Here is an 18,328-nt window from a genome sequence, read left to right on the forward strand (position 1 = left end):
AAGTTCATCCCCCTATTAGGGAGTCTAGATCAATGTTCAGATTTGGAAAGTGTGTTTTATGCTTTAGCAACCTTTGCTCTTAAGTCGCTGAAGTATTTGGCACATTTTTACTAGACTACAAAGGGACTTGATCACAGAACTTTCAAAATCCCTTTCAGGGACCTTTAGTTCTGAAGATTAGTCTCTGGCCTGTGTTTTGTCTACTCCCCAATCCATTTCAAATGTGTCCTTGAGACTTGTTTCACATGAAGCCCAAGGTGCCTCATGGGCAGCAGGTACAGGCATAGTCTTTAGGAGACAAGTCTAGATGTGCTTTGTGACTTTGTGGAGTTTTTGAAGTCCTCATTTTTCAATGCTCCTTTTGAAGACTGTTCATTGTTTGGCCTAAAGTGAAGGAAACTCTCTCCAGGTATTAGAAGAATGGAAAGACACTCTGCTATGGGTGTTTGTTATTTTTTTATTTTTTTTTTTTTGACCACCTAAAGATCCATCCACTCCATTGATTCTTAGAAAAGGAAAATGTGGTTCAGGAAGTAACAGGGTTCTTTCCAGGATACTTGTGGAGATGGTTCCCTTAGGGACAGGGGGTGGAACTTGAATGGATGCCACCTCCTTCGAGGCAGAGAAGGACTGCAAAACCAGGGGACAGGAGATATCTCTGCAGATGCTATCAGTGCTCCTGAAAGGAGGCCTGATTTTGTTCCCCTGTGGTAGCAATTGGATACTTGGGTGCAGAGGATTACTTCCAGAGGCTGTATAATTCCCTTTTCCCTGCCATCTGTAACTCTATCAAAATTCTCTGTTCCTTTCAGTCAAAGGACAGCAGCAACAATACAAACACAAATGTTGCTAGAAAAGTCATCCAAGAGGTCTTACTAGACCAAATAGAATCTGGAACTTACTCAAGATTCTTTTAGTGCCAAAGAAAAGAGGGGACTGGAGACCAGTTTTGAATCTAAGCACTCTAAAAAGTCAGTTCGACATACAAAAGTTTTAGATGGTCACGGTTCAGTCTATTCTACTTTTCTCAGGCAAGGATGATTGGATGTGCTCAGTAGACCTTCATGACACTTACTGTCCCATAAAGAGGAACAGACAATCTAGGAGGCATTTGTTTCCTTCTGGGAACCAGTCACAATCAGTTCTGAGCACTCTCGTTTGGTCTCACCACAGCCCCCCAGGATGTTTGCCAAATGCATGGCAGTAGTATTAGCTCACCTGAGACTGCAGGGATTCTGAGCGTTTCTACATGACTGGTTCATTACTGCCCCAACCAGGCATCTGCTAACAAGTGGGCGAGAGCAGGTTCTTCAGATTTTTTTCTAGTCTAGGAGTAACCATAAATTACAAGATTTCTCATTTACAAGCAACTCAAATTTTGGAGTTCATAGGTGCAGTTTTCAACATGTTAGCAGTGACTACTTTTCTTTCTCTCTTTTTTTGAGTAGACTATCAGATTCCAGGTTATGAAAATAATTAGCAGTACCAAGATATCAGCCGGCTTGATCTTAAAGCCTTAGGATCAGTGTTGGCTGCCATAATCTTAGTTCCTGTAACCGGATTTCATACGAGAATTCTTCAGTGGATGCTAGCAACAGAAAGGGTCAGTCCTTTACTAGCGCATGTTGGCACAAATAAGAATCGCTCAGGCATGCAGGACGTGCTTCTGGTAATTGGTACAGTCAGATCAGGTTGTAGAAGGTCACCCCTTCATTCTCCCTCAGCAAAAGGCCATAGTGACCACAGATGCTTTCCAAATTGAGTGGGGAGGGTCTTCCTGCAGGGATCAGTCCAAGGGATTTGGTGCCCTGAAGAGGCCAATTTGCATATCGGTGTTCCCGAGATTAGAGCTGTGCTCTTAGCGTTCCAGGCCCTTCTAGACTCTATCCTTTTCGGGGCAATTACGATTCAAACTGACAGTATGTCAGTAGCTTGATACATCAACAAACAAGGAGGAACCGGATATTACCCCTTGTCGAGAAGCACTCAGTGTGGCAATGGTCGATCTCATCCAATCACTTTCTCATGGCAGCGAATATTCCAGGGAAGTCCAGTGTGGCAGCATACACACTCGGCAGGATTTTCATGAGTGGTCTCTCAACATGGAGGCGACAGAATGATTTTCCATCAGTGGCGCCAGCCTTTCTGTGACCTTTTTGCTTCTCGCCTAAACAAACTTAGCAGCTACCTTGACCTAATCTCCCTTTTGGAGGAATCACTGAGGATATTCTACTCCACAGTTGCCCCCCCCGGTCTTCTTTATGCCTACCCCCATCTCCCTTAATCTCAAAATTTCTGCAGAAAGCTGCTAGGTTGAAGAGCAAGGTCATCCTCATTGGGCCTTACTGGTTTTGAAAGACTTGATTCCCCTTTCTATGGCCTCATCTACTTTACCAACCTTGGATTTTGATCCAACTCCAGACCTGCTATCTCACCCAACAGGCATGATTCATCTGGATATCTCGTATCTCAAGCGAACAGCATGTTTTCCCAGTTCTATTAATAACCAGAACAACCTATGCCCTCTCTTCAGTCTGTTGTATTCTTTTATCTTCCCATAAGCTTTCTACAAGAAGGCTTTACACAAGTAAATGGAAAAGTTTTTTTTTTACTGGTCATAAAAGTACATTGACCCCTTCTCAACTCCTATACATAGCATACTTGAATCTTTGGCATTAATTTTTAGTGATGGAGCTAGCTTTTCCACAACTGAAGTTCAGTTAACAATCTCTAATTTTCATGTTGGATTTAATTCTTATGTGGCCTCTTCTGAACTTTGTAAGGCATTTTTGAGAGACACACTTCTCTTATCTCTGTAGAAAGATCCTGCTCTTCCGTGGTATCTGAACTTAGTAATGGTGATCTTAATTCCTTCTCCCTTTGAACCAGCAGATAAATGTGATTTTACGTTCTTGTCTTGGAAAACTGTTTTTCTAGTGGCTGTTGCCTGCTAGAAGAATTTCAGAACTTCAAGCATTGTCCTCCTAGACCTTCCTACTTTATCTACCATACGGATAGTCACATTACGTACCAACCCTTCCTTCCTTTCTAAGGTGGTGTGAGATCAGAATCCAGTATCGGTCAGACCCATTAATTTGACAGTTTTCTTTTCTAAATTTGAGAATAAAAGGGGAATACATGTTGCATCTATTTGAGTGTTCACAGACAATTACATTTCTGCTTACATAGAGCAAAAGAAGTTAGAAAACCAAAACAAGTTTGTCCTTTGCAGACGCCAAATTGGGAAAACCTGTTGCAAAGTCCCAGATGGCTGGCCAACTGCATATCATTCATCTGCAACACGTTCAGTCCAGTATTACTCAAACCTTTTGAACCTTTTCAACTAGGTCCATGGCACCTTCTTCATTGTTTATGTAGGGCTTTCATGGATGACGTGCAGCTGCAACATGGGGCAATCTTCATACTTTTATCACTCATTACAAACTGGATCTGGTCTTGAGGGGATGAGGTAGCATTTGACTCATTGAGCTCAGGAATATGCTTCCTTAGAGTCCACCCGGGAATTTAGGTAGCTGGGGACTCTGTCCTAACAGTTGAGGATAGAATGAAAATTGACATAATCAGATAATTACATACTTCCCATAATGTTCCATATGTGTTGTTCATTTTCATTCTTCCTTGGCTTTCTTTCTGTGGTAGTCCCTACACCGGGCCATTAATCAAGTAGCCTATGTGTTCATCACTGACACTGATGAGGGACGGCCACTAGGAGCAGAAATGGATGCACACAGTATTTGCAGATGTATATCTCAGCACCAAGCACAATTTCCCTTAAGGGCACACAGGAAGCACACACCGTGGGGCTGGACTCTCTCTGACACACACTTGATATTTCATTTTCACACACACTGGAAAGGCTGGCACACATTTAGCAGCTGCACTCCCTCTACCCAGACTATATAAGATAATTACGCTGCCACCAGTCAGCATACTCTAAGTCTCTTACAAGGGTACCAAATTTTACTGAGTAAAATTAACACAATAATACAAATGGTACAGTTTGATCACTGCACTAATTCTTTCAGGATCGACCACAGTGTCACTGAAATAAGCATAAGTACTTTTTATGATGATAAAAGTATTCTCTGAAAGACCAGCTACAATGAAAGGTATAGAAATATATAATAATTTAATATATAAAACATGAGCGTACTGAATGTTTAGTTATAGTAATCACCAGAGTGTCAATCACAGCAGATATAAAAAATAACACAGTTGGATAGATTAACACGGATTCAGAAAAACAAGTTCAGTATATTTTCCTGACTTACTAAAGAATTGCTGTTCCCGAGTTAAGCTACTACAACAAGGCAAGATGAGGTGTGTGGATGTGTGAGATATCGGAGAGATCATTTTTGTCAGGTTCCAAAGAACAAAGTGCTGCTGCGAGAGTTCGGACATCTCTCACTCTAATATCTAAAAAGAAAATAATAATTTCAGTGCTGGTTATAGAATGCCATTCTATCTTGTCACCTAACTCTGGTACAATGCAAACCTGGAACTTTGCTAAGATCTGTTGCAGCATCTGAAATCTATAAAACAATTTAAAAAAAAAACTTCCACCCTTCCAGGTTAACAGTTAGATCACCACTAAGGATAAAACATTAATATTCCTAGTTCTGGTTTTCCCAGACATTTTTGTTTCTGGTTGCAGTCAGGCCTGTAATATAAAATTATTAATGGCCTAAACCAACCCATTTAATTTTCAACCTATTTTTTTTCAAAATTAGCTTTACTGAGATTAACCACTTCCCTTCCAGAATTTCTGTTTAAAACATGCATTTAATCAGTCACATAGTTGTAGTTGTTGTTGTTGTTGTTTCTGTTTTGTCCAGCATGCCCCACTATTTATGTTGTTGTTTCTGTTTTGTCCAGCATGCCCCACTATTTATGTCTTTTTAACACAAGCATCTCTACAAATCAGTCTAATAGGCAAATGACAACTTTTTTTTACAAAACTCCAACTAGCTATGCTGGCATGTTACACACGCACTGCCCTACTCTCCCTGGCACAGATGGTACTACCTCATATCACACCGCCCACCAACCCCTTTTTAGTATGAATTTCTGGAAGAGTGAGAGACCATAAGGACACCACTATCCTTAATATTGAACTCCAGGTATGGCTTTTCTGTCAGGAAGGTTATATTAATCCTTTCTACCTTATGTAAAACAAGAAACAAGATCTGGGATATGTTAGGGGTTGGCGCATTATGGGTAAGGGAGGGGCTCGAGAGCTTTTTGGTTACCATGAGCTTTAGTAACAACCAAGTCGGATCCAAAGATCAGATCTGAACCCAGCAGTTGAGGAAGAATGAAAATGGACAACCTAGATGGAATGTTATGGTAAGTGCATAACTTTTACTTGTATGTATGTATGTATATGAGCATTGCTATAACATAAAGAAAGCTAATGAGAACAATGTATTAAATAAAACATTGTTTGTAGTACTAGAACAAATTGCTATTGAACTCCAAGGGGATCTCTGGAAGGTTAAGAAAACAATGAGCTCATGTGGCAAATTGGGCTTAATGCTGGCAACTATCCAAGAATAAATTATAATATTTCCATCAGCAACCCGTTAAAATTGTGCATTGCACAATTATAGTTTTGTTTTTATTCATGTATATGTATTACAAATATTTTTTTTTTTACTAACGTGTATAGCATATTTTATAGAGATGTTCTAGTACTTTTAGTATAAAATTTTATTGGATGTAACCTGGTCATGTGATGTTGGTTGTATATGTTTTTGTCAGTGGAGTTTTATTTCTGATGTCTGGACGATTACCTTTTAAAGAGTTGTGTAGAATTTCAGCTGTGTTACTGACTGATTTATTGATGGAAACTTCCAGCTTGCTGTGTGTGAATCCTGGGGCCAGCATCTTTTCTGTATTAGGTTCATCGGTATGTACTGGCTAATGGTCCTGGGGCCCAGGGTAAGCCTAGCCATAGGATTATCTTGGCATAGTGCCACCCAACCTTAGTTTCCAGTGCCTGTGTCAAGTTGAGCCACTAGTGTTATCCTCGGGGTGAATTTTCTGTTTCCCATCAACTCATCAAGATTTTTCTTGAAGAGGGTCATCAAGGTGCTCTGCTTGACGTGTATGGGAAGTCTGTTCCATAGCATGGCCAGTCTCTGGGTTATGAACCTGGCCCTCCCAGCATGTTCTGTTAATTGTGGTAATGAGATTGAGGTCTCTGGAGCGTGTGGTGCGGCGGGATTGGGAATTTTTAGATGTAGCATTTTTAACAGAGCTGGGTCAGATATGGCTTTTTAAGTCAAGCAGAGATCCTCTCTAAGTAGGCAATATGAGACCGAGAATAGTTGGAGTTTTTTTGAGTCTGTCCATATAGGCCAAGTATTTAAGGCCTAGAATCCTCTTTGTGAGGTATTGGCGCCTCCAGTTGTTGTAGGTGTCTAGTGAGGTACATGCCAAATGGGGCATTGTATTCGATGATTGGCTTTAATGAGGGAAGAGTAGAGGGAGACAATGACCTCTTTCTTCCTGTATGCAAAACCTTTAGTAATGAGATGTGCCACATAGTAGGACTTTCTGACCACAGTGGCTGTGTGGTGATCGAGAGAGGTGGCTGTCAATCTGTGTTCCCAGATCTCTTTTATAACGTCTTCTGTGTTCAGTGGATTACCATCAGTGTGGTAATTCATGGGAACTGGGTTTTTCCCAAAGGGGATAATGACACATTTTTTGGCATTGCGCTTAAGGCCATGGTTCTGACACCATTCATCGGTCACAGTGAGGCCATTCTGTAGGATGTCAACATCACTCGGGGAGTTAATAATAGCTCCCAACTTGCAATCATCTGTGAACTTTGTCAGCCAGAGTCCCTTCTTGTTGCCTTGGACTTCAGAGAAGTAGATACCAAACAGGAGAGGACCCAGGACCAATCCCTGCGGGACTCCACTTGTGACTGGTTGGCAGTCTGACTTGGAATCTGCTACTTTCACATTGTGGGTTCTATCTGTGAGCCAGTTTGCAACTCACCTATTGATATAGGGGTTGATGCCTAGCTTAGTGAGTTTTTCTATGATTCCTGAGTGGGGAATGGTATCAAAGGCCTTGGCCAGATCAAGGTAGGCTGTGTGAATCGCCTTGCCTCCATCCACAGTTCTGGTGACTTACTCAAAGAAGGCGACCAAGTTGAGCAGGCATGATCTACCCTTCACACAACCAGACTGTGTGGGATCCAGACTTTGGAGATTCCCTGCATCTTTGTTTATTAGGTCCATGATGATGAGTTCCATAGCTTTGCATATCAGACTTGTCAGGCTAATGGGGTGATAGTTCCCAGGATCTGTAGTCGCTCCTCCTTTGTCGAGAGGGATAACTGTAGCAGTGCGCCATTTGGCAGGAACAAAGCCTGAGGTATGGCTGTGATTGAACAGAGCACACAGGTGAGTGCCTTTAGGTTGTGGCACTGTGTAGATCATCATAGAGGTTCAATAGTTGCTTCTAATGGAACAAAGACATAATGATTAAGCAGTTTTAATGGCTAGCTTTATCATTTAAACAGATTTTATAGCCCAAACATCTGTTTTCCTTTGCTTCTTTACATGTATACCTTTTCATAGAGTTTAGAAATAAGTTCCTGTGGTCCTTTTCCTGTATTTAAGTAAGTTGATCCATGTAGTAGTACCACCAGTTTTCTTTAGCTGATAATGCATTAGGGGCAGGATGGATTGTTTTGAAGTTGCAAAGTATTTTAGGACTCTCCTAATGTAAATGAACAAGGACTTTCCAACCTCATTTGCCTTTAATTTCTTAAAAAAAAAATCCCCTTACTAAAGTAGAACTATTAAATTCCTTTTATCTTTTTTGTATGGGTTTTTGGAAACCATCTGCTTTTTCCTCATATGTGACTGGTATGCTGTAGAAATATGTTCTTCACTGCATGTTTTTTGCAAGTTCTTAGAGCTCCCCTCAAATCACAGAATAAGCTTCAGCTGAACCATTTAAAATTAGCAGATCGGGGTTATAGATCTGATTCTGAAGGTGTTAAATCATAAGCTATTTCTACAGGCTGATGCAATTTTTTTTTCTTTTTCTTTGTTTTTAGTCTCATGTATTGAAAGCAATGGAACTCCTCGGTCCGCAAACTGCTCTGTTGAAAAAGTGTATTTGTCCCCAGCAACCCGGCGTCAGTCTATACACGGTGCAAATACACCAGATTTGTTGAACTTCACAGGAAATGATGATGAGCAAGAAAGAAGGCAGAGAAGGCGTTCCAGGGTTGTTGACTTGCAGCTGGATAGCCCTTTCCGTGCATCCCCATCACAGAGGTACTGAATGTCCTTTTGTTTGCTGTAAGACAGAACTGTAAAATTTGGAGCAAAAGTTTGTTGAAAACAAAAATTAGTACCTTCTGGTATGTTTTAGTGTAGTTTCACAAGAAAAAATGTCCACTCTCTCCTTCAGCTAAATTAATCTGTTAGTATTGAAAATTTGAGTATGCAAGCTAGACTGCCTTGTCCTGACTTGGTGTGGAGGAATGCATTTATACAGGAGTCTGTGATTCATTACTAGTGCAAGATGAGAAGTAAATACAGCATAAGCCGCAATGCAAGCCCATTTCGTTTTTAAGTGTTTTTATGTGTCAGGTGTGTGCTTAACTATTACAGCTCTAAAATAACTGATCTTTTTGTGTCTCTGATTTTATTTTGGGAGACTGGTGGTTTTAGCCGAATCAGTTTCTTTCCATTTCCTTTTATTGCTGTGGCCCTTTAGATTGTATTTTCTTTTAAATGTACCCTTATGTTCTTCTGCAGATCTTCACATTCTGATTTAGTTAAAAATAAATAAAAAAAATGTAAATGCATATTTTATCCTTTCTCAGTCTCCTTTTGCATTTAGTATGAATAAGAGTAAAGGCTGAGCAACTTTGGATGTTCATCGTGCATACAGCTGCAGTCATTACAGATGGGTTATCCTGCCGTCAGGCGGGTCCTCGGTCGGCCGAATTCCAAAGTCTAGGTCCGGCGTCGGTTGTCGTCGCTTCTTCCCTGACGTCAGTGCGGCAGGGGTACAAAAGAGGCAGCCGACGCCATTTTCTCCAGTCTGTCTTGCTGCGCGGTGCCCGAAGCAGAAGCAGTTCGCAAGTGCCGGTCGGCCAGCTCCTGAGATTTACGAAAGTATTTCAGCCCAAGTCATCTTGAAAGCCAAGTACCCTGTTGGGGAAACTTTTCTTGCCTCCAGACTGATGTCAGACAAAGTTAATAATTGCATTTCTTGTGGGAAGCAAATACCGCATATGGATTTCCACTCTTTCTGTATACCTTGCTTAGGCCCAGACCACGGCGTCTCGGCCTGCCGTTTTTGTGCTAGATTCAACAAGCGTACTATTAAGCGCCGGGCGGAGTTCGCCCTTCATTATTTTGGCAAAAAATTTAATTATATCATGTCGTCGGACACTCCGACTCCAGTTTTGAGCAAAAGACGCAAAGATAAGGACCGACATCCGAGGTCTGCACCGACTACTGAGACCACGCTTAGGCCGACTACCGGTTCTCAGCGAGGCGCCTACGCAGCCCCTGAGTACCGATGACACTTCATTACCGGTGACTACAGTACCCGAGGTCACAGGCTCCTCGGACCCCATTCCTCCTGCAGATACCGATGCCACTCTTGGCGGGGGAAACTCAGAATTTAGACAGGCCTGCCATTTCTCAAGGTGTCTTCAGGCCTTCCTCCTTCTCTATTAAAGCTTTCACTAAATCTAAAGCAGCCATGAAAACCAAAAAACAGGGTCCTCAGACCTCCTCTCAGGGCCCCATGCCTAAAAAGCAGATGCTTAAAATGGCTGAGGATCTGATTACTCTTATCAGGGGTTCCCAACCCCCCTTGGACAAAAGTCCCAGATTAGAGGAAGACTACCATTCCTCAGATCAAGCTTCTATTACCTCAGAACACTCTGAGGACCAGGATTACGCTTATTCACCTTTTGAAGACTCTGATGCTGAGGAGTCTATTCCCTTGCCCCCCCCCCCCCAAGAGGACTACTCTTTTGGGGAAACCATGCATACATTGAGGGAACACTTAAACTGGGAAGGCCAAGATTACTCAGATTCCAAGAAAAGGCTCAGGGAATTTCTTTTGCTCCCCCAGCATAGGCCCCTGGCTATCCCTCCTGTTTTAGATATATTGGATGATGTGTACACAGAAGCCAGCCTTAATCCAGATTCTTTACCTCCAGCTCCTGTTAAACCAGACCGGTATTACCGGGTTCCTGCTTCTCACCAGTTCCTATATAAAAGCCATACTGCTGACCCAGAAACTATTTCACAGGGTCCCAAGGGAATTAAGGCCTCTACTGCTAAAAACCCATTACCTTCATTGAGGGATTCTAGAGCTTTAGAAAGGTGGGGGGAAAAAGGTGTACACCTCGGCCACTTTAACTATGAGGGCATTAAACTGTCAATTCCACATGTTAAAGTATCAACAGTTTTTGTTATCTCAGTTGAAAAGCAAAATGGCACAACCAGAACAACCAGATTTAAGAGTTGCAGGATTTTGTTGCATGGTGCAGAACAAGTGGGTAAACATACCCTGCAGTGTGGTTTTGATGCTTTAGAGGCCTCATGTAGAGCTGCTGTTACGGGGTCTGTTATACGTAGGCATGCTTGGCTCAGCAAACCTTGCCAGATCATGTCAGGCTAAATTATTAGATGCACCTCTTCAAAAAGATGTATTGTTTGGTGTTAAAGCTGAGGAGGTACTAAAGAAAATGGAGGAAAAAGCTAAATCAATGCAAACAGTAAAGGATTTCCTGCAGGTACAACCTCCACGTTTCAGCAGAAACTGGCCTTCAAAGAATTGGTCCTTTCCAGCCACGGACAGACCTCAAAGGGGGCAGATACAGACGCCCTAGGGGTAGAGGGCAACCTCAAGGATCTTTCAGAGCCAGACAGTGGCAAGCACCAACCCCAAGAGGTGGAGAAGATAGATCACAGTCATTTAGAAAACGGACACAATGACTTCCCCCTACATCTGCCAAGCAAAGCTTTAATGGCTGCACCTTTGGGCGGTAAACTGGCATTATTCTCAAAAAACTGGCATATTGTTACAAAAGACAAATGGATCCTGGACATTATAGACAGAGGCTACAGATACCACTTTCACACCCTTCCAAAAATGAGAGGCATGCCAAACCTGCCACAAAATCAAAGGGCAGAGGCACAAAAACAAATTTCCGCTCTCATGGACATGAAAGCGATTCAAGAGGTACCTGCAAAAGAACAAGGTCAAGGGTTTTATTCCAGACTATTCGTGGTACCAAGGAAAGACAGAGATTGGTGACCTATCTTAGACCTATCCATCCTAAACACATATCTACAGGTGCCAAAATTCAAGATGCTCACATTACAGCAACTTCTTCCCATGCTGGGCAAGGAGTCTTGGCTGGTAACACTGGACCTCAAGGAGGCATAACTGCATGTCCCTATCAGACAAGATTGCAGAAGATACCTCAGATTTCTTGCAAGTTCAACCCATTACCAATTTTCTGCATTGCCCTTTGGCTTATCTACTGCGCCCAGAGTGTTTACGAAATGCCTGGCATCAGTAATTGCCTTCTGCAGACTACAAGGAATACAAATCTACCCATATCTGGACGACTGCCTGATCCAAGTGGACAGCAAGGACATACTTTTGCAGCACCTGGCGTTTGTAATAAAACTGTTGAACTACCTGGGATACACAGTCAACAAAAAGAAATCAAAACTAATACCCTCTCGACAAATAATTTTCCTGGGTGCCAGCTTGAATACAACCACCCAGATGGTCTACCTCACGCCAGACAAACAAGGGCAACTGTCTCAATACTTCAGCAAAATGGCAACTTTCACCAGGCTAACTGCAAGGAAAGTCCTGCAGGCTCTGGGGTTCATGACATCTTGCATCCTACTAATCCCATGTGCAAAGCTGCATATGAGGAAACTTCAATGGTACCTAAAAAACATATAGTCTCAACACAGCCACAGCTTGGAAACAATTATACCACTCATTCCATGCCTTCAAAAGGAATTTTTGTGGTGGGCTCAAGCATGCCAAAGAAACACAGGTCTCCCTTTCTGTGTACCTCAAGCAACTCAAATCATCACAACAGACTCCTCAGACTACGCCTGGGGAGCACACATGACAGATAGTGCATTCAGGGAAAATGGTCCCAAAAAGAGAAGCACCTACATATCAACCAAAAGGAAATGCTAGCCGTGCAAAATGCCATTATGACCTTCAAAGACCTACTGCATCCAGGCCAGCTATTGATAAGGACAGACAACACCACAGTGATGTGGTACATAAACAAACAGGGGGGATCTCATTCATGCCCCCTGTGCAGGCAAGCCATGACCCTATGGAACACAGCACTGGAATTGCAAATTCAGCTACAGGCACAATTCCTGCCAGGGAAGGAAAACACACTGGCAGACAACCTAAGCAGAAATATGACAGATCCACACGAATGGAAGTTGCATCCTCAAGTTTTCACAAAGATAACTCTGGCATGGGGACAGCCAGACATAGATCTCTTTGCTACCCACAGAAATTACCAGTTGAAAAAATTCTGTTCAAGGACCTATCATCCACAGGCCTGGAAAGTGGACGCTCTCTCTTTCAATTGGACAACATTGACAGTTTATGCCTTCACTCCTTTTTCTCTGCTGCCCAAGGTTCTATTAAAAACCAGAGCAGAGAGGCCGCAAACGATTCTCATTGCTCCAGACTGGCCAAGACAACACTCGTATCCGCTCCTGAAGAGCCTGACGCATTCCCCACCATGGATCCTACCTCTAGTCCCTCTTCTGTTTTCCCAGCACAACTACAAAACCCTTCACAACCAGCTTCAAACCCTAAATCTAGCTGCATGGAGAATTCCTTGATTTCCCAACAGACTCTCTTCTTCAAGGAGGTGCAGGATGTCATCTTGGAGGCCAGAAGACCTTCTACTAGAAAAGCCTACTCCACCAAATGGAAACAATTTTGTGCCTGGAATCAAGAAAAGGGCCAGAATCCTTGGGTAATAAATATACCTCAAATTTTACAGTACCTAGCTGAGATGTTAAACAGTGGACTTTCCTTCTCCTCCATCAAGATCCACGCTTCAGCCATTTCTGCACAATACAACACAGATCCTCCTTTATTCTCACATTCTCTCTTAAGGCAGTTCCTTAGAGGGGCAAAAAATATAGAACCCCCAAGGAAACCACCAATCCCTGCTTGGGACCTCAACTTCGTATTGGAAAAGCTGACCCTTCCTCCCTTTGAGCCAGCTTCTTCAACGGAACTACAATACTTGTCATGGAAAACAGCCTTTCTTCTGGCTATCACCTCAGCACGCAGGGTTTCGGAGCTACAGGCCCTCATGTCTGTGCAACCATTCATCGTTTTCCATCAGGACAGAGTTTCCTTACGAACCAGCCCTACCTTTATGCCAAAGGTAGTATCCAGTGTAGCTTTGAATCTATCCACCTACCTACCTTTTATCCAAACCCACAAAACAAAGGGGAAAGACTACTACATTCCTTGGACATTCACAGACAACTTCGTTATTATTTGGACAGGACAAAGCCATTCAGGAAATCAGAGCAACTCTTTGTGTCCTATGCTACAGGTGCTCAAGGAAAGACTATTTCCAAACAGACAATTTCAAAATGGATAGCCCACTGCATACGCTTTTGTTACTCATTTCATGGAAAAACTGTGCCTGCATGCATCAGATCCCACTCCACCAGGGCCACAGCTACCTCTGCAGCTTTCCTCAGGGGGGTGCCTACCAAGGACATTTTGGAAGCAGCCACTTGGAGTTCAGTGCACACTTTTTCTCCAAGCACTATCACCTTCCACTATACTCTAAATCTAGAGCGGGTTTTGCCACAGCAGTCTTGCAGGGCATCCTCGCTCCTCCTAGTTCCACTTAGTGCCTACCACCCTTACTTAGCTTTGGGATTCTTCCCATCTGTAATGACTGCAGCTGTATGCACGATGAACATAGTACAGTTTTGTACCTACCATAAATTTAGATGTTCGAGTGCTCATACAGCTGCAGTCCAGGTTACCCCCCCTCCGTCCCCTCTTAGGACAGGCCTTATGACAAACACCTTATCATACAACCTATTTGGGATATTCTCTTATGGTGTATTTGCTTGCAACTACTGTTTTTTGATTATTCTATTTTACATGTTTGCATAACTTTATGTTTTGCCTTCCTTCTGGGGGCACCTGACATCTGGGGCAAGAAAAACTGAAGAAAATGGCGTCGGCTGCCTCTTTTGTACCCCTGCCGCACTGACGTCAGGGAAGAAGCGACGACAACCGACACCGGACCTAGACTTTGGAATTCAGCCGACCGAGGACCTGCCTGACGGCAGGATAACCCATCTGTAATGACTGCAGCTGTATGAGCACTCGAACATCCACATTTATGGTAGGTACAAAACTGTACTTTTTGCCTCATATTAAGTCCCAAATCTGGACATGCATTTTTTTCTGTGTTTTCTGGTGTCTTTTTCATCTTTACAGGAATAATAAAGAATACCCTGTCATTCAAAGTTGTATTTTTTTTTGAACAAGTACATGTAAATGCATGTTGTCGCATGTGTTTTGCCTTTTTGTGTTTTTATCCCAAATTAATATATTTTTTCTCAATTCATAAATGATGGTACTTGCAAATTTCGAGTCAATCAAAATTATCACTTAAATCTTCATTTTATTCTGTCAGTTTTCAGTTTAGTTTTATTTCTATCTGAGCAATTCTTGCAAATGCTTAAAGACAATGGATGCTAAACTGAAGCTTGACTCCTTGTACAAGACCTGCTTTTTGTGGAGACTGGTGAGAGTACATCCTTGTGCCTCTTCTTTTTATTTTATTAACAGGGAGAGTCCGACTGGACACAGGTCCATTTTCAGCGGAGGCCCTTGGAGAAAAGCTCCATGTTACAATAATAGATTATTTTTTATTTTATTTTACATTTGTTGACCGGGCTAGTCCAGCTGGATATATGTCCATTTTCAGTGGAGGCCCGGGGAGAAAAGCTCCAACGGTTATAACAAGTTTAGAGAATACAAAATAAATAAAACAAAAACATTGAGCATAAAAGATTAGTATAGGTAATACACATCTCAGAGGAAATATCCATAACAAGATCATATTCCTAAAGAAGTTATTAAATAATTGCAATAAGCAAATTTGATAATATCAAAACGTAGTGTAAATAATACATTGTCTTACTAATATGGACGACAAAATAAAATGTATATATTTTTTTTGTCATACAGTATACATGAGAAGTTATATCTACAAAGATGTTATGTCAGTGGGGGTCAGTCAGGATGCAGTAAAAGAGAAGGAAGTATTGTAGTAGAGGAAAGGAAGAAGGAAGGTTAATCAGGGTTGGTACAGGAGCAAAGCCAGTATTTATTGAGATGGATTTCCAGTTGTCTTTTAAAGAGTGGAAGAGTGGACAAAGATGAGATATTGGATGGAAGTTTAATACAATACAAAGCAATTAATGAAATTTAAAGTAGGACAGAGGAACATTACATGGCATGTGATAACTATAGTAGAATGTACAATTAGTATAGGCGAGGAGAGATTAACCCCTCCCCTACACATTTTTTTTTTTCACTTCACTTCACATTCACAAAAACATAACATTTTTTTTTTTATCCCTTCACATTCACAAAAACATTAATAAATTTACAGTCACAATACATTTATGCTTTAGTATAAGTGAGAAGTAAATAAATGCCCATAGTGGCATAACTAAAATATACGTATAGGTAGGATGAGAGTAAGAGGAGCTCTGTTGGGTATTATATTATTCTTAGATACAGATAAAGCGTTTATCAGGTAAGGAATATAGTACAGAACAGTACCAGTGTTGTTTTTTTTTTTTTTTCTGCTGTTAGATTGGTGATATGTTTGGATGAATATGCAAGGATATCAGTAGAGCTAAGTAAGGGAAATGTTATAGTGTAGCATAATTCTTGCAACTGAGCATAGTTATTGCTACCCTGGTGTGTAGCAAGAGCAGAGCCAATTATTAGAATAATAGGATTTCAAGAGGTGTTTGAAATGGGTGCTAGAAGTAGTGCTAGTTATATTGTTTGGGAGTGAGTTCCAGGTTTGTGCTGTTGTGCAGGCAAAGAGAGATTTACCTGCTTCATTTTTATGTCTTATTACTTGAATGATATTTTGGTTGCTAGATCTCAGGACTCTAGTGGTGGTGTAGGGCTGGATTAGCTGTTGGAGGGCAGGTGTTTTTTTCAGGGTAGTAGAGTTTATGTGCAACTGTAGCTTGATTAAGTCTATTAAGATTAAGTTTTCAGATGTTTCCACAACACACCTTCTGTAAGTCATTGCACAGCTAATAAGGTTTATTGATGTATAGAGAATTATGATCAGGTCCCAATCGTAATGAGCTTGTGTTTGAGACACTGATGCCAAGAAATTTACCTCGAGCGCGACTTTTTGAGAGGTGAGTTTTGGCATCCATGTCTATAACACATGCTTTTTAAGATCACACATCCGCTCATAATTCTTTGTGCCACATGGAGATTTTTCTTCATGTACTACCAGCTAGTTACAAATTAAGAGTATATATAAAAAAAGTGATATGTTGTACCAGCTTTGAAAGATGGGAAAGCAGTGGGGAAGTGGTTGATGTCTTGCGTATTCCCTGTGTAAAGGGAGCAGTTGTAGCTAAAATACTGGATGTACTTTAGCAGACAGCACTCGTAAAGGGAGTTAAAACAAAGCCATTTCATACCATGCTGCTGCTGTTTTCTGGTCAGCAGTGTTCACAGTAAAAAGTGCAAACACTGTTAACAGGACCTAAGGGGTGATTAGCATAGAGGATTATGCTAGGGTTGCCAATCCTGACTGACTTGTGTGAGAAATGGATGCCAAGAAATTCACCTCTTGAGCTTTTTGCCATCCATGTTGAGAACACGTAAGTCAGGATTGGAGATCAAATCATAATTCTGTGTAATGCATGGAACTTTTATCTGCTACAAGGTCAAGTAAAAAAAAGTTGCCAAAATGGTGTCCTGGAGGGATGGTGGTATTCTACATTTGCTAGGTTTTTTTTTTTTTTTTTTTTTTTTTTTTTTTTTACTTTAAGAACTCTCCCTAGTTTCCCCTCTCACCCCTGATGTACGTAGTTCCTGTCATGGGGCAGGTTTGTAATGGGAGTGTGACATTTCACCCTGCCACCACAGTAGCTTAGCTATTCTCCCACCTTTTCCACTTTGACTGTGAATTCCCCAGTAATATCACATTTCTGCCAGAACTCCCCAGTAATATCACTTTTCTTCTGCCAGGGAAGTCAAGGGGGAGGATGGCCATGTAATCACCTCTCATCCTGGGAGAAACACACTCTTTGTCCTTTCCTGCTGGCCCTTCATACACCAGAGCAGCTAATTGAACCAAGGTCACTTGGACCATAGTCAGGGCTTTGTCACCATTGAGGAAAAATTATTCAGTTGATGGTATAAAACCACAGAAAAGCCCTGACATGGTGGCCACTGTACCAGAGGAGATATCATCTTTCAGACTCCTAAAGGACTGGTAAGGTTTAGCAAGTGTTCCTAAGGTGGATTCTGTTTTAGCAGCAGCTGCCTTGAAGGAGACTTCAGCTCCCCAGAGTTCAGCCATCTAGCCATTGAATGAAGAATTATGCACATTGGACAGGCATGTTAAGTGTATTTATGTATTCTCCATGTTTAGTTAAGGGTAGTTAGCTATACGGCTGATATGCTGAGATTCAAGAGAGACTGGGTAAAGGACTTCTTGTTGTACTTCGACAAGTTCATGTTCCCTCTGTCAGCTATATTCCTTATTTCAAATCCAGCCGTGCACCTGGCTCTTAATACTTTGGATAGCTCAGCTGTGTTCACAGGCACTGTGGACTAGCTTTAAAAGGCTATGGTTAACTCATTCCCACAGAATTTTCCGAAAATGCCAATGTCCATTTTGTAATGTCTTCTTTGGCAGAATCTCTGTTTAGTCAGGCAGTATAAAAGCAAGAGCAAGAAGGTAAAGACCCTTTACTATGGGGTTCATTTCCAAGCTGAGCAGTACACATTTTTCAGAATGCTGTGGAGTTCACATCAATTTTGGTTTGACTAGTAGTATTTTGACAGAAGATATTCTGTAAGAGACTGTAGAGGTTGTAACAACTTTTAGAATTGCTAACAGTCCAATTTGGTAAGAAATGCTAGTTCAGATAGGGGTAGAGTTCCAGAAAATGGACTGAAGGGTTCCCAAAATTTTATGGACTGAGTGGCT

At 41.7% G+C, this 18,328-nt stretch overlaps 1 protein-coding gene across 1 annotated transcript in view; it reads left to right on the top strand.

Annotated features, from left to right (window-relative positions):
* Positions 1-18,328, top strand: part of NCAPH (non-SMC condensin I complex subunit H) — a gene marked incomplete in the record, with an annotated part of 906,630 nt that overhangs the window by 33,609 nt on the left and 854,693 nt on the right. The window contains 1 exon segment of the mRNA XM_044084212.1: positions 8,102-8,324. Coding sequence (XP_043940147.1) covers positions 8,102-8,324 — 223 coding nt within the window.

The sequence above is a fragment of the Protopterus annectens genome, chromosome 9.part0 (genome assembly GCF_019279795.1).
Source record: "Protopterus annectens isolate FY-2018-M chromosome 9.part0, PAN1.0, whole genome shotgun sequence".
Lineage (NCBI taxonomy): Eukaryota > Metazoa > Chordata > Ceratodontiformes > Protopteridae > Protopterus > Protopterus annectens.